Here is a 23634-nt window from a genome sequence, read left to right on the forward strand (position 1 = left end):
GCGTGTAGATTTCGCCCCCACCAGGCTGCTGGTAAATGGCGGTTATTTCCAAGGCGATGTTTCACGATTTTGCAGCAATCTCTCCCTACCTTGGGTAAGGTAGTTACAAAGTACTTACAAATACACCATGGATAAACAAATAAGCCCCAATGATTTGTAAAAAAGCGGAGCGAGCATAGTCCGAGCAAGGAACCGTGATGGCCCTTCCCGCCTCTAGAAACATGTTTCGAAATCATGCCAAGTAAACACCATAATCATTGGTCGCTGACATGACTGGTCGACCGCCACAACTCCCTCGAAATAACCTGCCCGTCTCAACGGCCCGCGATCGCCGGCCTCATCAGTCCAGGGGCTTCGATTGACTGGGAACCCCTTGAACGGGGGGGGACAGCTAGTTGGCTAGTGAACCAACCAGGGAAAGCAGAAAGCAGAGGGGAAGAACTTTCGAAGAGCCCAACTCCGCTCGAAATTTCAGGGGATGCATGTTGTCTAATTGCCTAATCGGGGGACCGTTCAACGTGTGGCTGCGCACTCCGCGCGCACGCGCTTCAGGCGCACGAAGCCGTTCGACGACAGGTCTTGCCTTGTTCTGGAGTAGCCCTGTCGAGCCCTGTCCCGGCCCCGGAGCCCAAACCCCTGCGAGCGGGTTTTGCTCATATCGAAGAATGACGCTGTGCTGGGGCAATTCGCCGATGGTAGATGCAACGATGGAATCCTTCCCCTTGGGGTGTTGTGGATTTAGGCGAGCTTGGCGCGCTGCCATTCGCTCGGCTGCGCTAACACGGCGAGACACGCAAAAGAAGCCAGTCAACGAAGGAGGTTGTGTGGTTTAGCGAGACAAATCTGCGATGTCGCAGCATCCCCGTCGGGCGGCCCGGTGAAAGTAAACTTCTGACATCAGTCGAGTAGTGGCCGTTTGAGGATAAACGGCCTCTCAACGGCTGTTGGCCCACTCGTCTCGTGTGGGTTAAATCTCTCGAGATTGCACGATATGCTCGTGAGAATCCTTCAGAGCGAGACTTTGGAGAACTCAAGCGCTCATGAACGCGCTGATCGACGATTCGATGGCGGGAGATGAAAAGGGGTAAAATCACCGAGTACCAAACCAGACCTACAATGGAGTGGCTCCGTTTTTCCTATCGGGCAGCTGGTTGGTACAAGGCTAGGGGGAGGCGTGGTTCTGTCAGCACCTTAAAGAACCGCACGCAAAATATGGCATGTCAACGACGCCGAGCTGGACCAGCAGCCCTACGAGGCGAAATTCGTTGCAAGTGAGTGGAAACACTTGGTCGCACCCGCCGAGAGGCCGGGTTTGAGGCCGGCAGGCGTTTTCCAAACGGCGGCAGCTTTGTGGGCTCAGATTCCATGGTCGTTTTGTCAAGCCGTGAGCCTCGTGATCCGGTCCGGTGGCTTGGGTAGTTCGGAAGCCAGTTTGCCGAATCCCAGATGGCTGCGCCCGGGGCTTCGGGTTGCTACATTGCGTTGCTCCCCCAAAGCCACACGGGTGGCTGAACGCCGGAGGAGTCTGGGAGGAGGATCCGAAGAGATTGGGAAGAGGAGAACGCACTTGATTTGTGAGCAGAGTCAGTCCGTTCCTAGCGCCCCCGTGTGGAGCCGGTCTACACTAAGAAAGCCGACATGAACGAGTTAGCTTCCATCAGGAAATGGACTTGAACTCATGCTTGGGCGATGTGATGCTATATCGATCATAACATAGCAGGGGGGGTCTATTCTGGTAACTTGTTGCCTGGGACTTGGGCGCACGCGAATGAACCTCAATTCACGAACTCGACCGTTGTTGCGGACGTGTTGCGTCGGGCCGGGCAAGCGAGCGGCGGCCGGGCGGGTTCTGTGGGTACATCCTCGTCCAAGGCTTGACTCGCGGCGGGACTGTGCGCGGTTCAGGTCCGGGCCTGGCACTTTTGGGCATGAGTTTCGGCGACGGGCGGGCGACGATCAACGAGCGCTGGTGGAGTCTTGGACGACAGGGCACCGGGGTTAGCAGGTCCAGGTCGCGCCGCCCAGAGGGTTACGAGAATTCCAGCTTGATTGGATGAATTGAGTCGTTTAGCGGAGCCCATGTTTTGGGGTCTGGTGAAGCTGGCTCGGGGCTGTTCATGGGGGTCTACTGGTCCGTGATGATTGATAGCGGCAGATGCCTCCTGTGCCCTTTTGAATCAGTAATCCATTCTGCCGTGTTAGTATCTAGCAAGTGGGGCTAGTTCTGGCACAGCGCAAATGTAATGGACAGAGTTACGAATAACTACCCCATCCTGACTTTTAGACTTCCTCCAGGTTTTGACGACCCCCACGACTTAGCGAGGGCTGAGTGCGCAAACTTGGACGAGAAAGGCAGGCGAAAGACAACCAAAAACATTTTGAAAAGCCTCGTCTGGAATTAACAAACTAGGCGAAAAACGTGGCGGGACGGATGAACTCCGAGTGGAATCGGCGGCAGTGCTGGAGCAGGAAGAGAGACCTGATGGAGCCGGGGGGCTCTTGCAAATAGGCAACAAAATTCTGCACATCGGGACTGGCTCCGCCGATCCTAGTGCTGGGCCTGATGTTGAGGGCAGCCGCGATGCCAAGCCACCAACGGAAAAACCTTATTTTAAGGCCCTGTAACCCGGGAAATGGGCCAACCAGAGTTGTCGATATCGCCGTCTTCGCATCGACCATGCCTGTTTGAGGTCTTGCTCAAGAAAGACTTAGCGCGGCTGCATCTCAGATACACGGGCTGCCTCGCTGCCTCCATCGCAGATTCCAATAAACCTCGCGAAGGAAATGACCAAAATAGGTAGGTGGTATGTAGTTACCTACTACCTCGCAGACTCAGATTTTGAAGTGTTCAAGTTTCCCGAAGGTGCCCGTGAACAGCACGCCCAAGATCCAACGAAACCAGGCCCTGCAAAGCTAGCGAGGGACAGTATCAGCAAACGAGGATCGACAAGACTTGTGATTGGAGTGCACGGTCTGCAAACAAGCCTAAGAGCCCCAACAAATCTCTTTTGGTAGCAAGATTTGTTCTCGAAGCCAGACCGGCCCTGCGACCCGTGCCACAGGGAGCCCGATGCAGACCTGCAAGCCATGGCCCCGGGAACGGTGAGCTCGTTTATCGGCGTCGGCGTAACTCTTGTGTATTGTGGAGGCCAGCCCCAGCAGGTTGGCGCAAGGGTGTCAAAGGGGGTTGTTTAGAGATACCCGTCTTCCATCCATCTAGGCCCGCACTAACACTCGGCTTCCTCCCGAAGACCCGCCAATTTGCCGGTCCTTGCCGCAGCCCCGGTGGTCTGTGACACGACGGGTAGACCATTTGCTGAAACGAGCGGACCCAATGGGAAAGTAAACTTGAACCTTGTGAACATGGAACTAGGATAGTTACTGAATAGCCGCTACCACGCCGTTTTTTTTGTTGTTTTGTTGTTCTGTTGTTTTATTGTTTCGTGGCTCAGAGAATCCTGAGATTTCTCGAGATGATGGACTTGGCTGAAAATGGGCATATCGGGCGCCGGGGGATCAGAACCGCAGCCCTACGAGCACCAAAAAAATGATCCGGGGTATGTGCGGACCGGATCTCTGTCCAATCAGGGTTCGATATGGGACACACCGCCGCCAGGCGGGACGAAACGCACCTGCTCAGTCTGAACCACCCCTGCTGTTTTAGCGTGGGCGCTTCAAGTGGGCAAAATAGAGCATTTGGGCTAATTTTACCTCATCAGGCAGTTCTGGTGGCTGCCTGGACCGTCGTTTCCCCTCCGTTTCCCACCCTCCTCTTGAGCTCCGTCTCTGCTGCAAGGAGTGTGGATCTCCGCAGCCAGAACGCAGAGCAGTTACGCAGCAGCATCTCGTAAAATGGACCACGCACGTTGTTGCGATTCTTGGATGCACCCACGACCGACGATGTTTCCTGGTACCAAATGAAGTCCAGTGCAACCCGTCACCATGTACATTGCACCCTCCGTTTTTTTATTTTTATTTCATTCACATCATCAAGGGCCGAGATGCGCTGCGAGCCGTCACTACTGATCGAGATGGAGCAGATGGAGCAGATACCAACAGACATCAGCTAATTCTCGATTTGGGCAATGCTCGTCTCTGGGCATTGCCCGACGAGACGGACGGCGGCGGGGTGACAAGGACAAGAGCGCAGAGCCCTGGCTGCCACGACACACAGCCAGCAACGAAGCAGTTGGTGTCAGTGACTTGCCCGAGAATTGACAGCGCCGTACCCCGCTTGGCACCACTCCAGCTCGCAGGTTCCGTGCATACGCCCAGAGACAGAGACGAGAGAGACGGCGGCCCCCCCCCTGTCGCGGCACCGTAGCGGGTACCTCAGGCCAGGCTGCAGGATAGCGGCCAGATGTACCCTGGTACTCCGTCCCCGGGGGGGTGGGATTCCCAAGATCCCTGCGAGTTTATTGCCGGACACGGTTTCGAGCGCTCGATCAACCACCCCCTGCCAGGGCCTTGGGATAAGGTGGTGTGTGGGTGACCGCAACAACGGAATTGACAGGGGGGGGCCAGAATTGAGGTACCTCGACCCCCAGCAAACGCCGCCATGTGGGCTCGAAGCAAGCCTCGCACCCCGGAGGGCCGAAGGAACTGGCTTCGTAATATTTAATCCTGGAGCCTTCCCATCTTTCAAAACGGCTGTGAAGCTATCCTGCCACCAAGGAGGATCCCACTCGGATTCAGAAGGACCTCTTGACACCCGAAGACCTTATATTCCACCTCACCACCCTCTCATTCCCCATCCGTCATTTTGGTTCTCACCTCATCCTTTGTGTTGCCGCCTACATCACTTCTCCACAAGCATCTTGCATCTTACACAGCTAGCTAGCCAAGCAAGACAGGCAGCTTCCAAGACCACACCATGTTCGCCATGTCGCAACACACATATGCCTACGCGGCGCAACCAGCACCCGCACCTACAAGACACTACTCCAATCACAGCACCAGCAGCGCCTTCAGCAGTTCCGCCAACCCCGACGAGGACTGGACCAAGATCTCAGATCTGGCCGAGCGCAGGAGGATACAGAACCGCATTGCCCAGCGCAACTACCGTACGTACAAGATGCCCGAGCCACAGGGGCGGCAGCTGGGAAGCCGAGTGTACTGGTAGCTAAACGTTCTCGCAACAGGCAAGAAGCTCAAGAAGAGGCTGGAGGAGCTCGAGAGGCGCGCGGGGACCTCAGACGATGCCTCATCATCCGGCAACGAGAAGGCGAGCCCGCCGGCGAAGACAAAGCGCACACAGACAGCCAAGACACAAAAGCAATCACCACCTGCGCAAATGAAGCCGACCTTGCAGGGCCAATATACGCCTCCCATGCACCACGACGATGAGTACCTCTTCGCCCACTCCTACGACGAGCGCGAGCGCTCCAACACCCCGCCCATGTTCGCCTACTCAACATACCCCCCGCCCCCCGAGGAGATGATCATGCCACCGTACGGGGCCGTGCAGGGCTACCACCGGGCCATGCCCACCGAGTCGTATCCGGAGTACCTGTCGCCGCCGCCGGTGCCCGTGACCCTGCCGTCTATGACGCACTTTAGCGACGCCATCAAGCGCGAGGCGACGGCCTACCCCGGGGCGCCAGCTGAGGAGCCCATCTCCTACATGAACTTCAACGGCTACCCTTTGCCGGGGATCGACATGACGGCCGCCCACCCTTCGCCGTACGACCAGATGCCGCATGTGAGTGCCTCCTCCTCATCGGCGCGCCACCCCGCGCCTTTTTCTCTTCCTCATGGCCGAGCTCGTTGCTGACCGGGGAACTCTTTCGAATCACAGACTCCGCCTCTCTCGCATTCCTATGACCATTCCACAACCTGCTCGGATTCGGGGAGCTACGATGCCTACCCCACCACCCCGCTCTCCATGCCGGGTTCGCCTGGCATGGTTCAGCACGCGTGAACGAGAGATATGGGAATGTATATGATATGAGACTTGTTGGATTCTACTGCCGCTGGGAAGGCAACACATACGTTTTTACGGCGATGCATATAATGGAATCATCGCTCCTACCACTTGTTATTCCTCCCAGGGGGAACACACACCGGCTCGCGCTGGTCAACCCCCGATGACGGGACACGAAAGGCATTTTCATGGGATGGGAACGGGCCGGGAAGCATTTATACACGTCGGGAGGCAAGCTTATGTATTTCGGGTTTGTTTTGGAGGCGTCGATGGCGCACACATTGTATGGCGGGTTTTTCAGCGAGTCTTTTTAGCCACGGTCGAAGTGCTCGACCCGGAGAAGAGAACACACCCAGGCCTCCCGGACAGGGCTTTTTTTATTTTGTATCCAGTCTTCTCTTTCCGTATCAGTTATGGATTATGGATGGATGTAGGAAGCAAGAGATCTGACTATTACATGACTTGCCTTTTTCGGTGCTGCCTGGTGGTTTCGGCTCATCCTCATTCCTCATCCTCATCCTCATCCTCATCCTGTTCACTCGCAACTCAGTTAGATACTTTTTACTCTGTTAGATAACCCGACACTCTCACGAATCCAATGACGCATTCTCATTATGAACCACCACCATTGTCATTATCATCGCCCAACTAACCCCTCGTGACATCCTCCCCACGTTCACATCTTTCAGCCCTAACTCCTCGGTCCGATTTGCCCCTCCTTCCCCACCACGACCTCCGAAAATCTCACCACCATCCGCTTGGCGCGCGTGGGAAACGGGGAATCCAGCAGACAATTGGAAGACTGGAAGAACCCGAACGCGATAAAGATCTGACAAAAGACGGGCCTCGTTTTGCGTTTTGCCCCCCTCCCCTCCCCCTTCCCCCCTTCTCCCCTTCGGCCGCTATACTAGCGCGCGCGGGCCCGTCAGCAATAGGGCTGAAGGCGAAAAGGCTCCAGCAACAAACGTTTCGTTTCAGTCGGTCCCCTGCAGTGAGTGGCCGGATGGAAGCTTGGCCGGGCTTGGGCTTGGGCTTGGGCTTGGGCTTGTTATTTTCTTAGGTCGGTGTTGATCGCCAATACAAATCACCAAACTGTTTCTGCTCACTTCTTTCCTGTTTAGGCAACACCAAACGCTCACTCCCTCCCTCCCGTATCTCACTCCGGGCCCAAACCAAGACCATTGACTGGTGGGCCCCCTTTTTTTTGTGTGTATGTGAGTGTGTATGTATTGGCTCTCGTAGTTCTACTTGGTAGTCCTCCACCCGACGACCGTGCCGCGCCAACGCTATGTTTTGTTTCGTTTCGTTTTTTGGTCTTACTCAAGTTTCTCCTGACTACGCCGCTGGGTGGTCCGAGGAGGTGGGGTGGTGGGGTGGTACGTACTGGGTCGGTAGAGAGAGAGAGAGGCTTTTTGAGTCTCGCTTGGTTTCGCCGCTTTTGTTTCCATCTTCTCATACCCGCTTCCGCTGACTTCTTTCTACACTCGGTGGATCCTCCCCTTTGCTGCGCCCGGTTGGGTATGGGGGGTCATTGCAAGCCGAAAACCCTCCTCTGGCCTCCGGGGCCTGGGGGGCTGGTTTGGGATACCCACTCCGCAACAACCCTATTTCGTCGTGAGGTCGGCGAAGGAGTCAGTGATCCGACACTTTGCATACGTAGCGCGTTCATGCATCAGGGGGGGGGGGTAAAGTAAGTATACATCCCATACGCCGAACCTGGCCTGGGTTGGTTCGGGCTTGGTTCGGCTCCGGCGGCACTTTGGCGCACGCGCTCTATTTTACAGGTCACGGCGGCTTCGCTCGCTGTCGCCGAAGTCGCACGGCGGCTGTTTTACTCGGGGGCGGTTTTAGGGGGAGGCTAGGAGGGAGGTAGGGGGAGGGCGGTCTGATGCGGTGCGCTTGCGCTTGCGCCGGTCTACGGCGTATGAGTTTGTGCGTGCGTATCCGTGTGGTGTGTGTGTGAGTAGTATTTCCCCTCCGACTGGGTAGGGGCCCCAAGGCTGGGAACACCACGATCATTCCACGTGTCGCCGTCGCGATCTGTCGTGCGCCGCTGCGGCGTGGAGGATTCAAGACCATTGCGCGGCCCGTCGACTCTGGGAAGGTCGCACAACGCAGAAACGTAGAAACGCAAACCTGTGTGGAAGATGCAGTGCCGCGCCTGAGCTTCTAGAGGGCGGGTTCATTTCGGTGGTTCCATTTCGTCGGGGACCGCGGCGGTTAGGTTGGCCTACCGGAGACGGTGGCGCCATGTTGGAGTACGGCAAAGTCCAAGCAGGTGGAGGGTTCGTTTATTTGGTACGGTGAGGGGGTGGTTCGGCGAAGTCTGGGTCGACGCAGAACTAGCGTGCTTTCGTTACGGGCTTCGTCTGTCTGGACTCGAACGGTCTGGAGAGACACGGCTCTGCCGGACGGCACGGGCGGGGGTACCTTGTTTGGCCCCGTCGCCAATGCTGGTCACGTCGCCGACCTGGAGGCGTAAAAGGGGCGTTTTGTTCTATCCTGCAACGAGCTATGTCGGACAATGAGAACCCTCCGAGCTCCGTCGGAGAGAAAGGTATACGAAGTAGGTATGGTGTATTTTTACACACATGGTTGTGGCAAAATTGATTGCGCTCACTTGTCTTCTCTTTATTTGGAAGAGGTCCTTTCCCCCGCCGTATATTTTAAGCAGATGGTGCAGACATCAATTTGGAACATGTGAGGGGGGACACAAGCGCTGTGCATTTGGAGATCAACGTTACGGTGTAACGGGTTCATTCTTTTGGGCAATCGGGTGGGTGGGGGCGAAAAGCCAAGACCTTGGACGTTGCTTCCATGGGAATTCCACTGCAATTCCACTGCAATTCCGTGTCACGGGCCCCAAGACTCCGTTCCGGGTCTCCATGGTGCTGAAGGGGGTTGTCTGTGTGCGGTAGTACGGTGTTGGGACGAGGTGAAACCAAGCTAGTCTGGGGCTGAATTGGCTTGAGTGGCGTCCAAAACGCTAGGCTTGCCGCAGCTGAAGCGCAGTTGGTTTGTTGGTGATCTGTGTTGTTTCTGTTGGTTGTGATCAAGTGGTTAGTTCGTGGTTAGCGGGCACGATCACGGCCGCCGATCTTGGTGTTGCGGATTAGTGCCGGGTTGCGGTTGGGGACCGAAGACCCCGGACCCCACAGAGCGGCCGGGACCGGAAGGGATGTCGGCGACTTGGCAGGAAGCCCCCACGGCGGCCATTCTAAATCCCCTTTGTGGCTGTTCGATGGCGGAGGTGTTGTTGGCATGGGAAGGAACCGACCGAACGACCGGCAGGAGCGACAACCGATGGACGTCCTTCCTTCCCCATAGGTATCAATCATCCTTTGGTCGGAGAAGGAGAGCCAACAAAACTGCTGCCTTGCATTGGATCAGGCATTCTTGTCGTCCCAAGTAAATCCTTGCTCAGCCTTTCCTCGAGCCTTCCTTCAACGGGAAACAAGATGAAAAGGAAGTTCAATGGGTAGCTACCATTGGCTCGCTCGTTTTACCTGTCTTCCTTCCCAATTAGGAGTGCGATCGAGCCTCTTAACGAAGCCCGTGCCCTAAGCTTCACTTCACCTCAAACAAACACGAAGATTGTGAACTCAAGAGCAAGTTTATCTGATGATTTTTTGGAATCCTGTCAAAGCGGCACTTGACCCTGACAATCCATTGGATTTGAGTTAAATTACCTTCCCTCCATCTCTTCAGCATCCTTCCTAACTTAGTCTGAGCGCAGGTTTTCTCCCTTACAAATCCTCCGTCGGAGTTTTAAGAAATTGCCCGGCTCCGCGCTCGCGTCTTTCCGTTGTCCTGGGCCCTCCGTGCGTGTTGGGTGCCGGTTCTTGTTTTTCGGGTGGGTCGATCACGAAACTTGATGCTCATCCAGATCGATCCGCGTGGGGCTGTCATCTCAGCTTCAACAACCTCCCTACTGTGGAGAGGGGGCTAGTCTCGCTAGACCCTTCACCTCCAGGGAATGCGCCGAGCAGTCAGCCCTATGGGTGCTTCATCCTTGCACTACCGCAGTCGTAGTGTCAGACGGTTACTTGCTCCTGGCCCATGCCGGCGTTGCATCACTTGAGTGAGTGGGCTAGCCCCATTCCTTCGCATACCAGCCTGTAGGAAGGGCTTACAACCCAGGAGCAATCCATGTGGGCCCGCAGGAGCGGATATAATCAGGGTGTCATAGGCATTAGTTATGAATCATGGCTATGCAGCGAAGCTCCCTGGTGGCCCCGGTTTCATCACCTGAGAATGGCCAGGCCAACTCGCGGCGTTATGGACAGGAATTCGGCCGTGTTGCGCAGACAAGGAGCTGCATCGACGGTGGCACAACCAAACGCTGGGCGGCATTGTTTTCCTTGGAAGAGAGCCATGAGATAGCCCTGGCCGTTACCCCTCGAGTTCAGATTCTAGAGGGAGTTCAGTGAGGAGAGAGGAAGGGTAAAGGAAGTCGAACCCCAAATGTAAGCAACTAGGGAGTCAGATGTTGGACCCTCAACCGTAGGAACGAAACCTGAAACTATGATTACTCGGTTCCTTTTCCTTTGCCTTGATTCAAGCTGGAATGAAACGCTTGGTCACTCGTCAGTCTGGCTTCAGCGAGCTTCTCTAGCCACAACCAACAAGCTTACTGGAGACGATTACCATTGAAGTTAAACACGCAAACCCGGCCATCGCAGTTTACAGGAATTCTCTTGAGCGGGTGCTTCTCTCACTTGCTCTGTGGTCATGGCATGGCCACACTTGTAACAAAGATGACACACATCCGTTCGTAATACTCTGCTTGCTTAGAGACAACAATACCATGGCAACAGCGCCAATAACATCAACACCATTCAGTTGAGAAATTATCACTGTCGACATGTATTACCATTCATTCAACTCCCAAAAGCAACCCACCCAACCAGCCAAAAAAACCCGCGTCTTTCCCATTTCACTCCTCGCAAACAAATGAATCATGCCCTGTCCATGCAAGAGAACAAGTAAAACAAGTAATACAAAGCGGCAGAGAGAAAAGAGAGAGAGATAGAGAGCTCATCTGGCTGTACCAGTCTTTTGCTGCTGCCTTTTTCTTTCCCCTTTTTTCCATCTCCCTAAACCACCACCTCTGCCCACCTCTGCCCACCATGCTTTGGTATCTCCCAACCCATTCATTCTTAAGCCAAAAAACCCCAAGAAACCCGCTCTCATCCCGCCTCTCGTCATCAACATACCATCATCCCCCTTCACCCAACGATAGGTGATCACCCGCCACCCCTAGCCCTCTTCCCCCCCCTGCCCCCTTCACCAGGCCCGTCCGCTCCATCCCGAGGTCTCTTGTTCCCAGCACCGCCAGTGGGAGTAAAGTCGCCAGCACCGGGGTTCAACCCACCACCACCACCACGGCCAAATCCACCACGACCGCGCTGTCCTTGACCGCCACGGCCTGGACCGGCTTGGTAGACGCCCCCTCTGCCACGGTTCGCACCACCGCCTCCACGGCCGGCGGGGACTGGGATGCCTCGCGGCTGCTGTCCCTGTTGACCCTGTGGTTGCTGCTGCTGAGCTTGTTGGGGTTGGGCTGCAGCGGGTTGCGGGAGGCTGCTGCTCGGGGCAGCTGCGGGTGCGCCGAAGGGGTTATTCACAGGCGGGGTTGGAATCCCAGTGGCCGGTTTCGCCGGCTGCGGGAGCGCGGTCTGAGCGGCCGCTGCGGGTTTGGGTTCCTCTTTGACAGGTGCAGCTGGTGAGTTATTAGCATCTGTGTCAAGCGTCGATATGGACAAGGGGGATGAGTGCTTACCTGAAGGGGCTTGACCAGCCTGGCCCGCAGTTGCTGGGGGTGTACCAGCGGAAGCCGGGGGGGTTGCCGTTGCTTGTGTGGCAGGTGCTTGCGCCGGAGCGGGAGCTGCAGGAGCAGGAGGCTTCGCGTCCTTGGCAATGTTCCACACCTCGACCACAGGCCGTTGCGGCGTGTCCTTAGCCGCGGTCTCGACGACCGAAATCTTAGCTTGCGCCGTCTTGGCCTGCCTGTCGAGCATGTTGATACGAAGTGCCGATTTCTTTTCAGCCAAAGCGCTTGACTGTTCCCGCGCGTTGACAATCTTTTGCTCGTACTCTGCCTTGACTGCCACTTCGGCCTCGTCCTTGGCTTTCTTCGTCTCAGCGGCGACCATCCTCTTGACATTGGCTTTGACAATGCTCGAAACCGTCGAGTTGGTGGCGACAAACTCCCGGATTTGCACATCACTCAGGGAGCTGAAGTCGGTAGCGGGGGTCTGCGGGGGGTTTGTCTCGGCCGACGGCTTGATAGGTGTCGAGGGCACGCCGTTCTTGGGCGTGGCGGTCTGCTGTTCCGCTTTGACAATAGCCAACTCCTGTTGGAGTTTAAGGTTAAACTCCTCTTGCAGCTTCGCTTTCTCTTCCTGCGCTTGTTTCTCCATTGCCTCTTTTGATTCCGTAAGTTTCTTATTCAATGCGTTCTTCATCTTGTCAGACCGCTGCTTGATGATGTTGTCAGACTGCTCTTCGAGCTCCCTGGCCTTCGCTTCAAATTCAGCAGCCTTGGCTTCGGCGGTGGCGATCTTCTCCTCCAGAGCTTTACGCTCCTCGTCGGTAAGGCCAGTTGCCACTTGAGACGACGCGGCGGCGACATCAGCCATGGCAACCTCGCCAGCGTTTACTGCGGAAGCCTGTGCCAGGGCCTGGTCACGCTCACCAATGGCCGTAGCAAGTTCGGCCCGAAGTTGTTCAACCTGGGCTTCGGCTGTGGCCTTCTGGGACGAGACAGCCTCTAACTCCTGCTTAAGGTTCTCCAGCTGCTGAGTAAGTTCTGCGACTTGGGCCGAGTCCACCACAGCTGGGGGCTGCTCCCCTGTCGGGGGGGCTGCCGTTTGCTGAACCTGCTGAGCTTGTTGTTCGAGGGCCTGGTTCTTCTCCGTGAGATTGCTCAACTCCTGCTTGGCTGTCTCAAGCTCCTTCTCCACGCCGGCCAACCGTTCGTTGACCGAGTCAAGGTTGCCCTGGAGGGTATTCTTTTCGACATTAGCCTCGTCGCGTTGAGACTTCATGTTCCTAAACCGCGTCTTGAAGTCCTCAGCAAAACGCTCCTTCATCGTCTTCCACTCGTTCGTTTTCGTCTCCAAGGTTTCCTCCAGCTCCTTAACCTTCTGCTGCAACGATTGCTCAGACTGCTTGAGGGCATCCCGCTCCGCTTCCAGACTCGTGATGGTCTCCTTCAGCTGTTCCGCCTCCTGGGGGTCGGCTTGACCATACTTGCTGAGAATCGACTCGATCCTCTTTTGCAAGCCCTCGCGGGCTTCCTGAAGCTGTCGGATTTCCTGCTCCTTAAAGCCCTGGTCGAGATCGAGCTCCGAGATGCGAGCCTCAAGAGGCTGGATCCTGCCTTCAAGCTCCGATATCTTCTCCGACTTCTTGACAAGCTGAGCCTGAGCCCGCTGGTTCTCGTTGCGGAGAGTCACGTTGCTCTCACGAATAAGGTTAAGTTCGTTGAGCTTCTCCATGAGCTCCTTGTGGGTAAGGGAGCTCCTCGAGCTATCGGCGTGAGCCCTGCGCTCCTGGTCAAGCTTGAGACGAGCCTCGTCAAGCTGCGATTGAGAGTATTCGACTTGTTGTTGGAGCCTCTTAGCTTCCTGGAGCTTGATGTCGTACTGAACCTCGAGAATCTCCTTCTCCCGGCGCAAGTAGTTGTTCAACTCGCGGAGACCCTCGGTTGCGGTGTCTGCAACCGAGGCCAACGGGCCTTCCCCATCCGCCTGGGCCCGGTTTTGTTGCAACGAAGCAATCTGGGCCGTGACGCTGTCGAGCTGCTTGTGCAACAGTTTGTTTTGTCCGTCGACGTCCTCTCGCCTTGTCTTGATTTCCGAAATCTCTTGCTCCAGTTGCTGGCGCCGCTCTTCCCAAGACTGTTCACTCTGGGCGAGAGAGAGTTTGGCGGATTCCGCCTCCGCCCTCCACGCGGCCGACTGTGTCCTGAGCTCATTGTGCTCAGCGCGAATTTGTTGCAGAAGCTTGGCAGCTTCGGCATGCTTGACCAGCTCCTGCTCGTAATCTTGCTGGGCCTTAGTGGCAATCTCGGCTTGCGCACGCAGGTCTTGCTGGTGGAACCGCGCGGTCTCCTTGTAGCGCTCTTCCTCGTCCTTCAGACGCGTGATGTCGCTGTTGAGCATCCTCTCCTTCTCTTCATACTTCCTAACGACGTCACCCTGCGAATCACGGAGCATGTTAAGCTCGTTATTCGAATTGGAGAGTTCCATCGTAAGTGCCTCGACGCGTTGCTGCAGCTCGTTCGCAACGGTCGTCTTGGTCGCGAGTGACGCATCCATCTCTTCGCGGTACTGGTCGTGGGACTCGTTGAGGCTGGTGAGTTCCTCCTCCATGTCCCTGCTGAGCTGCCTGAATTGCTCGGCCTGCTGCTTAGCGTTCTCGAGCTGGACGTTGAGTAGATCCAGGCTATTCTTGAGTTCCTGGACCTCATTCTCCAGTTCCTCAATACGGGCCTGAGAATCCTGGTCGGCAACGGATTGTTCGTTGAGGGTCCCGGGCCGGGGAGTCGGCAGAGGACGGAGACGCTCGGCGCGCTCTTGGGCGTTCCGAAGCTCAATCTCCAACTCACCGACGCGAGCCTGAAGATGGTCGCGAGTCGTCTTGACCTGAACATTCTCCTCCTTGATTTGCCCAATCATCGAGGTCAACTCGTCAATCCGCTTTTGGAATTGTTGAGCATCGAACTCCTTTCGAAGCTGGATCTTCTTGCCCTCCTCCACCTCCTCGGAGAGCTTGCGCTTGGTGGTGGTGAGCTCACCATCCAAAGAGTCGATTTGAGCCTGCAATCTGCGTCTAGTCTCCGACTCACCCAGCTCACGCTCGTTGAAGATGGATTGTTGAGTCAACAGCATGGTGTTTAGCTTGTCCTTCTCCTGCGAGAGATTCTCATTGTCCTGGCTGAGGCGTTCCTGGATGGTCTTCCACAATTTCTTCTCAGCCCGAAGGTTCGCGCTTTCGCTCCGCAAGCTCTCGGCCAGGCCACGAGCCTCGACGAGATCCTCGGCCACTTGCTGGGTGCGCATGTCCTGCTTGGCAGCCGATTCAGAGAGAGACTGGTTCCGTTTTTGCAGCTCCTGTTTCTCGCTTTGCAGTGCCTTGAAGTTCGACTCCAGCATTTCGTAGCGCTCGGTTGAAAGAGTGAGCTTGCTAGAAAGGCGGGAGACCTCGCTCTGAAGAGACCCCTTCTCGGTCGACAACTTCTCGATTTGATCTTTCATAGCATTCCTGTCGATGGACTGGTCGTTGCGGTACGAGTCGAAATGCGCCTGCAACTCCCTGAAGGCCACGGCCAAGTTCGCTTCCTCAGCAGGCTGGGGCTGCTCAATGCTAGCAAGCACCTCGCGCTGACCACTTTCCCGAGGAAGGCCAAGGGCTTGCTGGATTTCGGACGACGAGGCCTTCTGCTGCAGCATACGGCGGAACATGTCACGCTCGGTCATGTAACTCTTCATCCGCACGGTAATGGACTGCACCTCATCCTGGAGTACCGAGACCGTACCTCGGAGTTCCTGAACCTCTTCGTGGTCCTGAGCTGCTTGTTGTTTGGCGGCCAAAGCTTCCTCATTCTCCATCTTAGTGGCCAATTCCCGGGTGAGCTTCAGTAACGCCTCGTTCTTCTCCTGCAGCTCAAAGATATCCTTGAAGGCAGTGAACCTCTCGGTAATGAAGCGATGAGTGTCGGACATGTCATCCAATGCATGCTCGGCGACCTCGCCGCGCTGAAGTCGCTCGAACTGCGCCGTCTCCTCGTCCGTAAGCTGATCCAAGCCCTTCTCTCTGGCGTGGATATTGAAGATCAGAACATGGATCTGCGTGCTGAGATCGCGGAGTTGTGTTTGCAGGATCTTGATCTCAGCCTGAGCGGCGGCCGTGGCGCCCTCAGCTTTGCGTGCGATCTTGACGGCAGCATCTCGCTGCTCATAAGATTGTTCGGCAAGTTCCGACATGTGCGCCGATTCGTGCCGAAGACGCTCGTTTTCAGCCACTGTTTCTTCGTACTCGGGCATCTTGGCCTCCCAGATACCGAGGGCGTCGTCGAGCTCCTCTTGGAGTTTTTGATTCCGACGTTGCTCCCCGGTGAGTTGGGCCTTGACCTTGAAAAGTTCGTCGAGTGTCTCGGTGACGCGGTGCGACGCTTTACCACGAATTGACGCCGGGGTGCCGAAAGGCGAGGACGGGCGAGCCAGGAAGGAGCCATTGGCGCGGGGGGTCTGCGGCGCCGAGCCAGGCACACCGTTGTGGGAATCGGCGACGGCTCTGAGGCGGTCCGCTTCGGTTTGGAGCTCCTGCATCTGCTGCTCCGTCTGGGCGTGGTCCTCCTTCTCCTTCTCCAGCTCGCGTCGTACGCGCCGAACCTCTTCAGCACCGTCGTCCTTGACTTGCTCGAGCCGGAGCTCCACCTCTTTAAGACGGTTGCGGTGCGTTTGCGACTGTTGGTCTTTCAACTCAACCAGACGCTTTGACGACTCGAGCTCCTGCCTGAAGCTCTCCTCGGCGCGGGCTGCGGATTCTTGCAGCTGCTGCACCTTGGTTAGGGCTTCTTCCGCCTTCGACTGAGCTTCCCCTAGCCGCTTGCGTAGTTGCTGCTCGGTTCGGGTCAGCGACTCGATGTTAGAAAGAGCTTCTTCGTTTTGCCGTTGCAGTTCTGCAATCCGAGCACCCTTTTCCTTCCGGATCTTGAGGCTCTCTGCGGTTTTGGTCTTGAGTTCCGCATCGAACCAGTCGTTGTTCTTTTTGGAAAGCTCAAGCTCCTGCTTGAGAGACCCTTCGCGGTACTTGGCCGAATTCGCTGCCGTCTGGGCAGTCTGGACAGACTGATTCAAGGTGGTGATCTCCTGATTGAGCTTCAGAATTTTCTGGTGTTGCTTCTGTAGCTCCTCGGCTAGGCTCGCGTTTGCTGTCGTCTTAGAATCGACGATCGCAAGAGTCTCGCGATTAGAGGTCTCTAGGGAGGCGATGCGTGTCCGGAGAGTGTCGATTTCCGAAAGCGACGTTGTCCCGGAGGACTTGAGTGTTTGAAGCTCATTTTCAAGGGAGCGACGGGCAGTTTCTGTGTTGGCAAACAGGTTAGCCGGCGGACGCCATCGAGTAACAATTGCTAAAATGCAAACATGCCTTCATTTTGCAGTTTCTGCCGAACCCCCTCAACCTCCTTTAGTGCTTTGTCACTAGTCGCTTTGAACTGTTCGCATCTTGATTCCGCGCTTCTGTACGCGGCTTCTAGCTCGACACCAAGTTGGAATTTCTCCTGCTCGAGGTCGCGCAGCTTGGTGACAATGGCGCCCAAGACGGAGGAGACAAGATCGACTGTCGGCGCGGTCACGACCGCATCGAGGTCGAGCTCTGGCACGCCGGCATGCGTCGAGAGGTAGGCAAGGTCGACCTCGGCCGCCGCCATCGTGTTTCGCGGCGTGGGTATATCAGTGCATATGTAGGTCAAGATTGATGGCCTAGTCAATTTGTCGTCGGAAATGGAGATGATAGAGGATGGGAATCGATGCGCTTCTCGGTCGAGGTGGAATCGCGTGATTGTTGGATGGGAAGTTTTCCTTTGAAGAGAGCTTCGAAGTTAGGGAGCCTTTCTCACTGGCCGAAGCTGTTTTCGGCAAGAACCAGCCCCAAGCCGCGACCTTTCACGCGGCAACCAATCAGCGCAGCACCAGTATTTATGGGGCAATGACACAAAGCGTGGCGCCTGGGAGCGGTCAGCTCGTCCGTGCGCACGAGGTGATCCACCATCTCCTTTGAACTGTTCCCGAGGTCCTTGAATCAAGTATTCGGACGAAGTATTCATTCTTACTAAACATTTTTCTGTACGATTCTTGTGATGAATCCAAGAGTAAAGAATACCCGTGACAAGCAGATGCTTTCGGCCAGCCTATTATCTATCATATTTTATGTACAACCACAACAACCACGACAACCATCCAGCCTCTTGAGATTTCATAGGTACTCAAAACAGCCACATTCCAGATTCCATGCGGACCTCATCAGATTATGGACATCTCGCTCTAAAAAAAAAACCCAAAACTCTCCAATGCATCACACCACTAACCAACACAACCAGTCTAGGTAGGTAGTCTCAAATGCTCACATTATATGTCCAGACAAAACGATAGACGCCCTCACTCCCATCAATTAGGTATTCACATCCTCATCCCACCCCCCAAAACATATACATCCACCTCACAACAGTCACCTTCCTCCCCTCCCTCCATCCATCTCATGCAAATCCGGCACCGGCCCCGCCTGCCAAGACGCTTGTGGATGCTGCTGCTGCTGGCCGTACGCACCACTATTAGGGGGCGGTGTGCCTGGGCTGTAGGCGTGGTATCCCGGCTGCAGCTGCGGGGGGTGGGGTGACGGGGTTGGCGAGGGGTACTGCTGCTGCTGCTGTTGTTGTGGGTATTGGTGTTGTTGTGGCTGTTGTTGGTATTGGTGTTGTTGATCGTAGGGGGATTGTTGGGGTGAGTAGGGCTGCATGTGGGGTGATTGCTGTGGCGGGTAGGACTGTTGCTGTTGCTGCTGTTGTGGGGGGTAGCTGTATTGGCCGGCCAACTCGGGCCGGTTGGGGTTGGCGTTGTGGTACTGCGAGCCCTGGCCCTGCAGTTCTGACATGTTGGCTGGCGTGGCCGCGTACATGGCGCCCTGGCCCTGGAGTTCGGGCCGGTTGGGCGCTGGCGCCCCTTGGCCGTAGAGCTCGGGGGCGTTAGGTGACGGAGGGACCATTGCGCCTTGGCCTTGAAGTTCTGGTCGGTTGGGGGCAGGAGCGCCTTGGCCGTAAAGCTCGGGAGCGTGTGGCGATGGCGGAACCATGGCGCCTTGACCCTGGAGTTCTGGTCGGTTGGCCGACGGGGCGCCCTGGCCATAGAGTTCCGGCGCATTCGGTGCCGGAGCAGCGAACATGGCGTTCTGGGCCTGGCCATGGAGCTCGGGCGTGTTCGGAGAAAGAGACGACGGGGTGCCTGTGTGCTGGTTGTGCAGCTCAGGGCGGTTCGGCATCGGCGGGAAGAACGCTGCCTGTCCGCTGAGCTCGGCTTGGTTGTTCGGAGGCGGAGCGAAGGCGCCGGTAGTATTGGCGGAGACGGGTGAGACGGTGCTGACACGGCCAGGAATGGCGCCCACGTTGAGCGTGCTTGGGGATGGGCTTGGAGGGCGTGGCGAGGCGACCGAGTCACTGGCCAATTCCGCCTTGCCGCCGTACGGCCCGAGAGGAACAGGCGGGTCGTTCGCGCCGTCCGGGATCCGCAACGAATCAGGCCGGTTCCTCCTGGCCCGGAGGACAAAGAAGATGATGGCTCCGATCAGAGCAAGGCCGCCGATGACACCAACCACAGCTCCGACAATGACGCCCGTGTTGCTCCCGCTTGACTCCTCGTTGTTGCCCCCTTGGGATGAGCCGTCCGATCCGTCGCCGCCCGAATCTCCGTTTCCGTTCCCGTTCCCGTTGTCGTTGCTACTATCGCTGTTGCCGTCACTTCCTGTTTGTTTCGGGCCGCTGGTGATAGCGTGGGTCGCTGGGTACGTCTGTTCTATCGAGTTGGAAACGCCAGCGGCCGTTACCTTTGCCTCGGCAGCGCTGCAGTAGTAGTTGAAAACCTAGTCGGCTTGTCAGTGACTTGGCGACGAACCCCTTGAGTCTCCAGGAAGCTTACGGCAACGGCGGAAGACACGTCTTCGGTGGCAGTTGAAGAGCAATCCCACTTGACGGACGAGGTAATGTCCCTCAGAACATCCACCGTCATGCCCTCCTTGAGGCACACACACGATGCAAGGGCCTGTGGGCCGCTGGGGCACAAGTTATCCATTTTCTAAGGGGGCTGTTAGTCGGTTGTGATCGCAAGAATCCTCCAACGATGTGGAGGTGAGCGCCATATACTTACAGATTGAACGGCGTACCGTAGCCCCGACGCCGCGCATGGGGCGAGGGAGCTATATTGCGGCAGATCTGTGATGTAGTAGGTCACTGTTTTCGTCAGCAAACGATATTCATGACCTAATAATGCCGATTCGCCGACTTACTATCGCCGGGGGGGTTGGACGGGACAGGGAATTTCGTTGTGCCGTCGTTCATGGCGCAGTATGCAGCAAACATGGCCTGCGCCGACGAGATGTCCATCGAGTGCCCGGAGCACGATGACTTGGCCTCCGAGTTAATGGCTTGGCTGATCTTGAGCGAGTTCTGGTTCTTCTTGCAGGCACAGCTCGCGAGTGCAGGCGCATTGGTCGGGCAGAGTTCGTAGGTCTGAGCCAGAGGTTAGCGGATTAGGGTGGTTCGGTGAGTCTAAACGCATAACTTACCACCGTCCTGTTTCATTGTCAGTTACTGCCGCTAACTCATTGCTGCTTATAAAGATTCGGGGCATTGAAAACTCACCCGACTCCATATCGGATGGCGCTCTTCGCGCATGGCGCCAGGTAGTCGTACTCGGGGATATCCGTGATGTAGACACTGACGGCGGTCGGAGACGGGAATGAGACTGTTAGGCTTGGGTCACAGTACGCTTTGAAAACCTAGCGGGAAATCAGCACACTTGGCTTGCTCATCGATTTCTAGTCGGCCATACACTTTGAGCCGACGCGTGGTCCTCGCTGGCCGTGGATCCGCACGAGTAGCTAACTGAGGCGGAAATTTGGGAGGATATGGAGACGTAATTGTTGTTCTTGGTGCAGACACACGACTGGAGTTCCGAGACAGCTTCAGGGCATGCGTCGTAGGTTTGCGACTGGACGTTGTAGCGGAGAGCCGACTGCGCACATGGTGCCTTGAGGTGTTGCTCAGTCAGTCCCAGTTAAGGGGGCGGAGGGGGAACCTTAGGGTTGGCTTTACCAGAGCTTCGTACGCAGGCATATCCGTCACATAGAGGACCTCGGCCGCCCTCGCTGAAGCAACGGCGAGAGCCAGAACGGCCGCCGAGAACCGTGTTTGCCCCATCTTGGTGTCCAAGAAGGAAGGCTAGGTCCACGAAGGTGTGACAAGATTAACGAGAAACAGTCAACAAAAGGACGGCACTAAGGGACAGCGTCCTCCCGAAGGGTACCCCGGGCTTCACTCGGGCCTGATTGCGCAACGAAACCCAGAAAAGAATGAACAAAAAAAACCAAAAAAAACCGAGGGGGGCGGCACGAGATGGTGTGCCATGTGGGAGGGGCCATCTGCGCGCCTCGTCCAGGCAGGACGCCACAACGCGGAAAGGGTCTGCCGAAGCAAACTGACAGGAAAGGGTCATCCCATCCCCCCAGGACGGCCTTCGCGACGCCCTTCCGAAAGAGGCATGGCGGAGGCCCAAGGCGTACAGAATGCAGGTACAGAAACAGTGCCTTGAGCTTCTTGGCGTGGTGATACCCCTGTGACAGTGGGGTCAAGATCCTTGCTAGCTGAAGATGGGCGTCAACCTCGAAGCATTGATACCGAAGTTCCCCAGGCTGCCAAGGTGTCATTGACCAATGGGTTAAAGACGGGCTGCCGAGTGAACCAATGAGCTCGGGATGGGGAGCGGAAGGCTGAGCAGGGCATGCAACGCGAAATCGGAGCAAGGGCAGTTGCAAGACAAGAGATATGGTCCGTTCGCAATTTGGAACTTGAGACCTCTCGGGTTTGGCCGACCGTTCGTTCAAATAAGGTCTCACGTGGTGGAGCTGGCTCTCCTCAAAGCAAACCGTTTTTTTGTTCTCGAGGAAACAACAGAATTCTGCTTCAGGGGTACATACCAAATCGCTGGGATGGGCGGGTGGCATTCCTTACCGCCCCTGAATTTGTTCTGCATGCATGTCAGCCGCGGCGGAACTCGATGCCGCCGGGAGCTCATTTCGCGATATCCGAGACGCGTGGTGCTAAAAGTCACTTTCCCATCAACAATGTCAGTCTTGAAGGATGCTATTTCTGGTGTTCTTATTGGAGACTTCCTCTGAAGCCACTGGCGCTTGGAGAGCTGGCAGGATCCTGAGTAACATCACCTTCAATGCGCCCGCCTCCCCTCACTGTGCCCTCATTAAATAGCCAACGGTAACTCTCTCACCACCCCTCCCTCTCTCAAGCCGGCGCCGTCCCTCCCCCAACAGCAGACGCAGCAACCGCCGGAACAGCCGCCGCCGCCGTCCTCGGCCGAAACACAGACACATCCAGCGGCAGGCGTTCGCCCATCCAGATGGCGCGGTCGGTGTGGTTGCGGCGCTCGCGGTCGTGGGGCGGCAGGTCGGCCTCGGGCTCGGTGGTGTTGGGGTGGACCAGCACGGACAGCGGGCCGCGCCAGACGGCCAGCCAGGCGACGACGGCGCCGAACTGGGCCGGCGAGTGCACGCTCACCTCGAACATGGCCACCGGGTGCGGCCCGATCGGCCGGTCCCACAGCGTGTACACCCGCAGCTCCGGGAACTCGCGCCGGATGCGCTCGCGTAGGGCCCGTGCGTATTCCGTTTCTTTAAAAACCCCCCGGGGGAGGGGGATGTGGGTTAGTTTTGGTGTGCTGGGTAAGGTGACTTTGTCGTTTTGTGGCTATGCTAGACTACTTATTCGTAGTTGGGTAGGTTAAACGTACGTTCGGGGTTGTTCTGGAAATAGTAGATGTGGATATCGCTTTTAACCTGGTCAGTTTCGGGGTAACAATTTTGGGGTTGTCAAGTCAGGTAAGGTAAGCAGGGCTTGGGATGAAAGGACCCGTCAGTAAAATCGCTTACAACCCGCCCTTGATGCCGTTATCGAGGGGTTCGGTGAATCTCTCGTATGCGCTGCTGAGCACGCCGGTTTGCGGGTTCCGGAAGCTCTTGCCATCTTCGGCCCGCTCCTCGGAGAGAGGCGGGGCATTTTCATAACCGGCCAGCGGGGAAGGGTAGCCTGCCATTCTGGTTATGGGGTGTGTTGTGTGGGTGCCTTGATATATCTGAATATCTGAATTGCCTTGAGAGTTGTATTGGAAACTCAGCGGTATATAAATACAAAGCTAGATCTTTCTTTAGTTAAGATGACTTACAGTATGTGATGCAAGTGAACCCTCTGATTAGGTGACCCGTTTGTAAGCGACTTGAGGTTCCACATCATCCGATGGGGCATTATTGATGGACAGTGGCGACTCTCTGCGTGTGAGGAAAGGGAAGGAGCCCCGCATTTTGACAACATCGCTGGACGGGTTGTGCTTGTGATCTCTCTCACACCCCAACCTCACAGAACTGACATAGGCAATTTGGTTCGCCTTTACTTTTCAGGCCCGGGACGGCCCGCATCGAGCCAAAGCCCTGTGCAGATCTTATTGTTGTTGACCACTCAGTTGCGAGGCACTGCATATCCCCGCCGGGCGTATTACCGCTTTGAGTAGACAACTCGGCGACGCATCGGCATCCTTCGACGGCTGCGCCGTGGGCTGGTTGATACTGTGTAGATAGACAGCCCCGAGACAGCCTCGTCTAGGCATTGCTGCCCATGTATTGGCCATCGGCTCGGTGAGAATGCCTAGTATTGGAGCGTAGTTGCGGAGGATTCAACGAGCTGAGGCTTGGAGGGCCTGGCATTTAGTATAAGAAGCGTGAATATTTTCACCGGACTTCGAGTTGAGCATCTTCATTATCTGTCTAGCAACATTCCAATCGTCCCCGGGAGAATACCTTATTCCCCTCTCTCCAAGATAAATTGCTCGAATAACTCGCAAACATGAACTGCGGAGTGTGCCAAC

At 56.2% G+C, this 23634-nt stretch overlaps 3 protein-coding genes across 3 annotated transcripts; 1 reads left to right on the forward strand and 2 right to left on the reverse strand.

Annotated features, from left to right (window-relative positions):
• The first annotated feature begins 4717 nt into the window (after nt 1-4717).
• On the forward strand, nt 4718-6003 carry F5144DRAFT_377665 (uncharacterized protein). Its single transcript, XM_066784567.1, has 3 exons — nt 4718-5063; nt 5142-5701; nt 5798-6003. The coding sequence occupies exons 1-3, from the start codon at nt 4874-4876 to the stop codon at nt 5918-5920; spliced, it is 873 nt and encodes a 290-aa protein (XP_066638493.1). The 5' UTR covers nt 4718-4873; the 3' UTR covers nt 5921-6003.
• Nucleotides 6004-17921: 11918 nt separating this feature from the next.
• Nucleotides 17922-20903, reverse strand: F5144DRAFT_659568 (uncharacterized protein; the record flags this gene model as incomplete). Its single annotated transcript, XM_066793240.1, has 8 exons — nt 17922-19567; nt 19624-19779; nt 19852-19934; nt 19991-20213; nt 20270-20276; nt 20346-20482; nt 20536-20733; nt 20799-20903. 8 exons carry the CDS (start codon nt 20901-20903, stop codon nt 18164-18166), a joined length of 2313 nt encoding a protein of 770 aa, XP_066638494.1. The 3' UTR covers nt 17922-18163.
• Nucleotides 20904-21797: 894 nt separating this feature from the next.
• Nucleotides 21798-23010, reverse strand: F5144DRAFT_377789 (DOPA-like domain-containing protein). Its single transcript, XM_066784568.1, has 4 exons — nt 22646-23010; nt 22507-22544; nt 21926-22387; nt 21798-21812 (listed from the first exon to the last, which is right to left on the reverse strand). The coding sequence occupies exons 1-3, from the start codon at nt 22807-22809 to the stop codon at nt 22002-22004; spliced, it is 588 nt and encodes a 195-aa protein (XP_066638495.1). The 5' UTR covers nt 22810-23010; the 3' UTR covers nt 21798-21812; nt 21926-22001.
• Between the last annotated feature and the right edge of the window lie 624 nt (nt 23011-23634).

Source organism: Chaetomium tenue (assembly GCF_020726465.1).
Source record: "Chaetomium tenue strain MPI-SDFR-AT-0079 chromosome Unknown F5144scaffold_7, whole genome shotgun sequence".
NCBI lineage: Eukaryota > Fungi > Ascomycota > Sordariomycetes > Sordariales > Chaetomiaceae > Chaetomium > Chaetomium tenue.

What these genes read in the sequence shown, in the direction of transcription:
- F5144DRAFT_377665 (XM_066784567.1), top strand. Translation starts at nt 4,874, where the DNA reads ATGTTCGCCATGTCGCAACACACATATGCCTACGCGGCGCAACCAGCA. An exon ending in CATTGCCCAGCGCAACTACC is followed by an intron (nt 5,064 to 5,141) that starts GTACGTACAAGA and finishes TTCTCGCAACAG; the next exon opens with GCAAGAAGCTCAAGAAGAGG. An exon ending in CGTACGACCAGATGCCGCAT is followed by an intron (nt 5,702 to 5,797) that starts GTGAGTGCCTCC and finishes TTCGAATCACAG; the next exon opens with ACTCCGCCTCTCTCGCATTC.
- F5144DRAFT_377789 (XM_066784568.1), bottom strand. Translation starts at nt 22,809, where the DNA reads ATGGCAGGCTACCCTTCCCCGCTGGCCGGTTATGAAAATGCCCCGCCT. An exon ending in AACGGCATCAAGGGCGGGTT is followed by an intron (nt 22,545 to 22,645) that starts GTAAGCGATTTT and finishes CCAGGTTAAAAG; the next exon opens with CGATATCCACATCTACTATT. An exon ending in TTTCCAGAACAACCCCGAAC is followed by an intron (nt 22,388 to 22,506) that starts GTACGTTTAACC and finishes GGGTTTTTAAAG; the next exon opens with AAACGGAATACGCACGGGCC.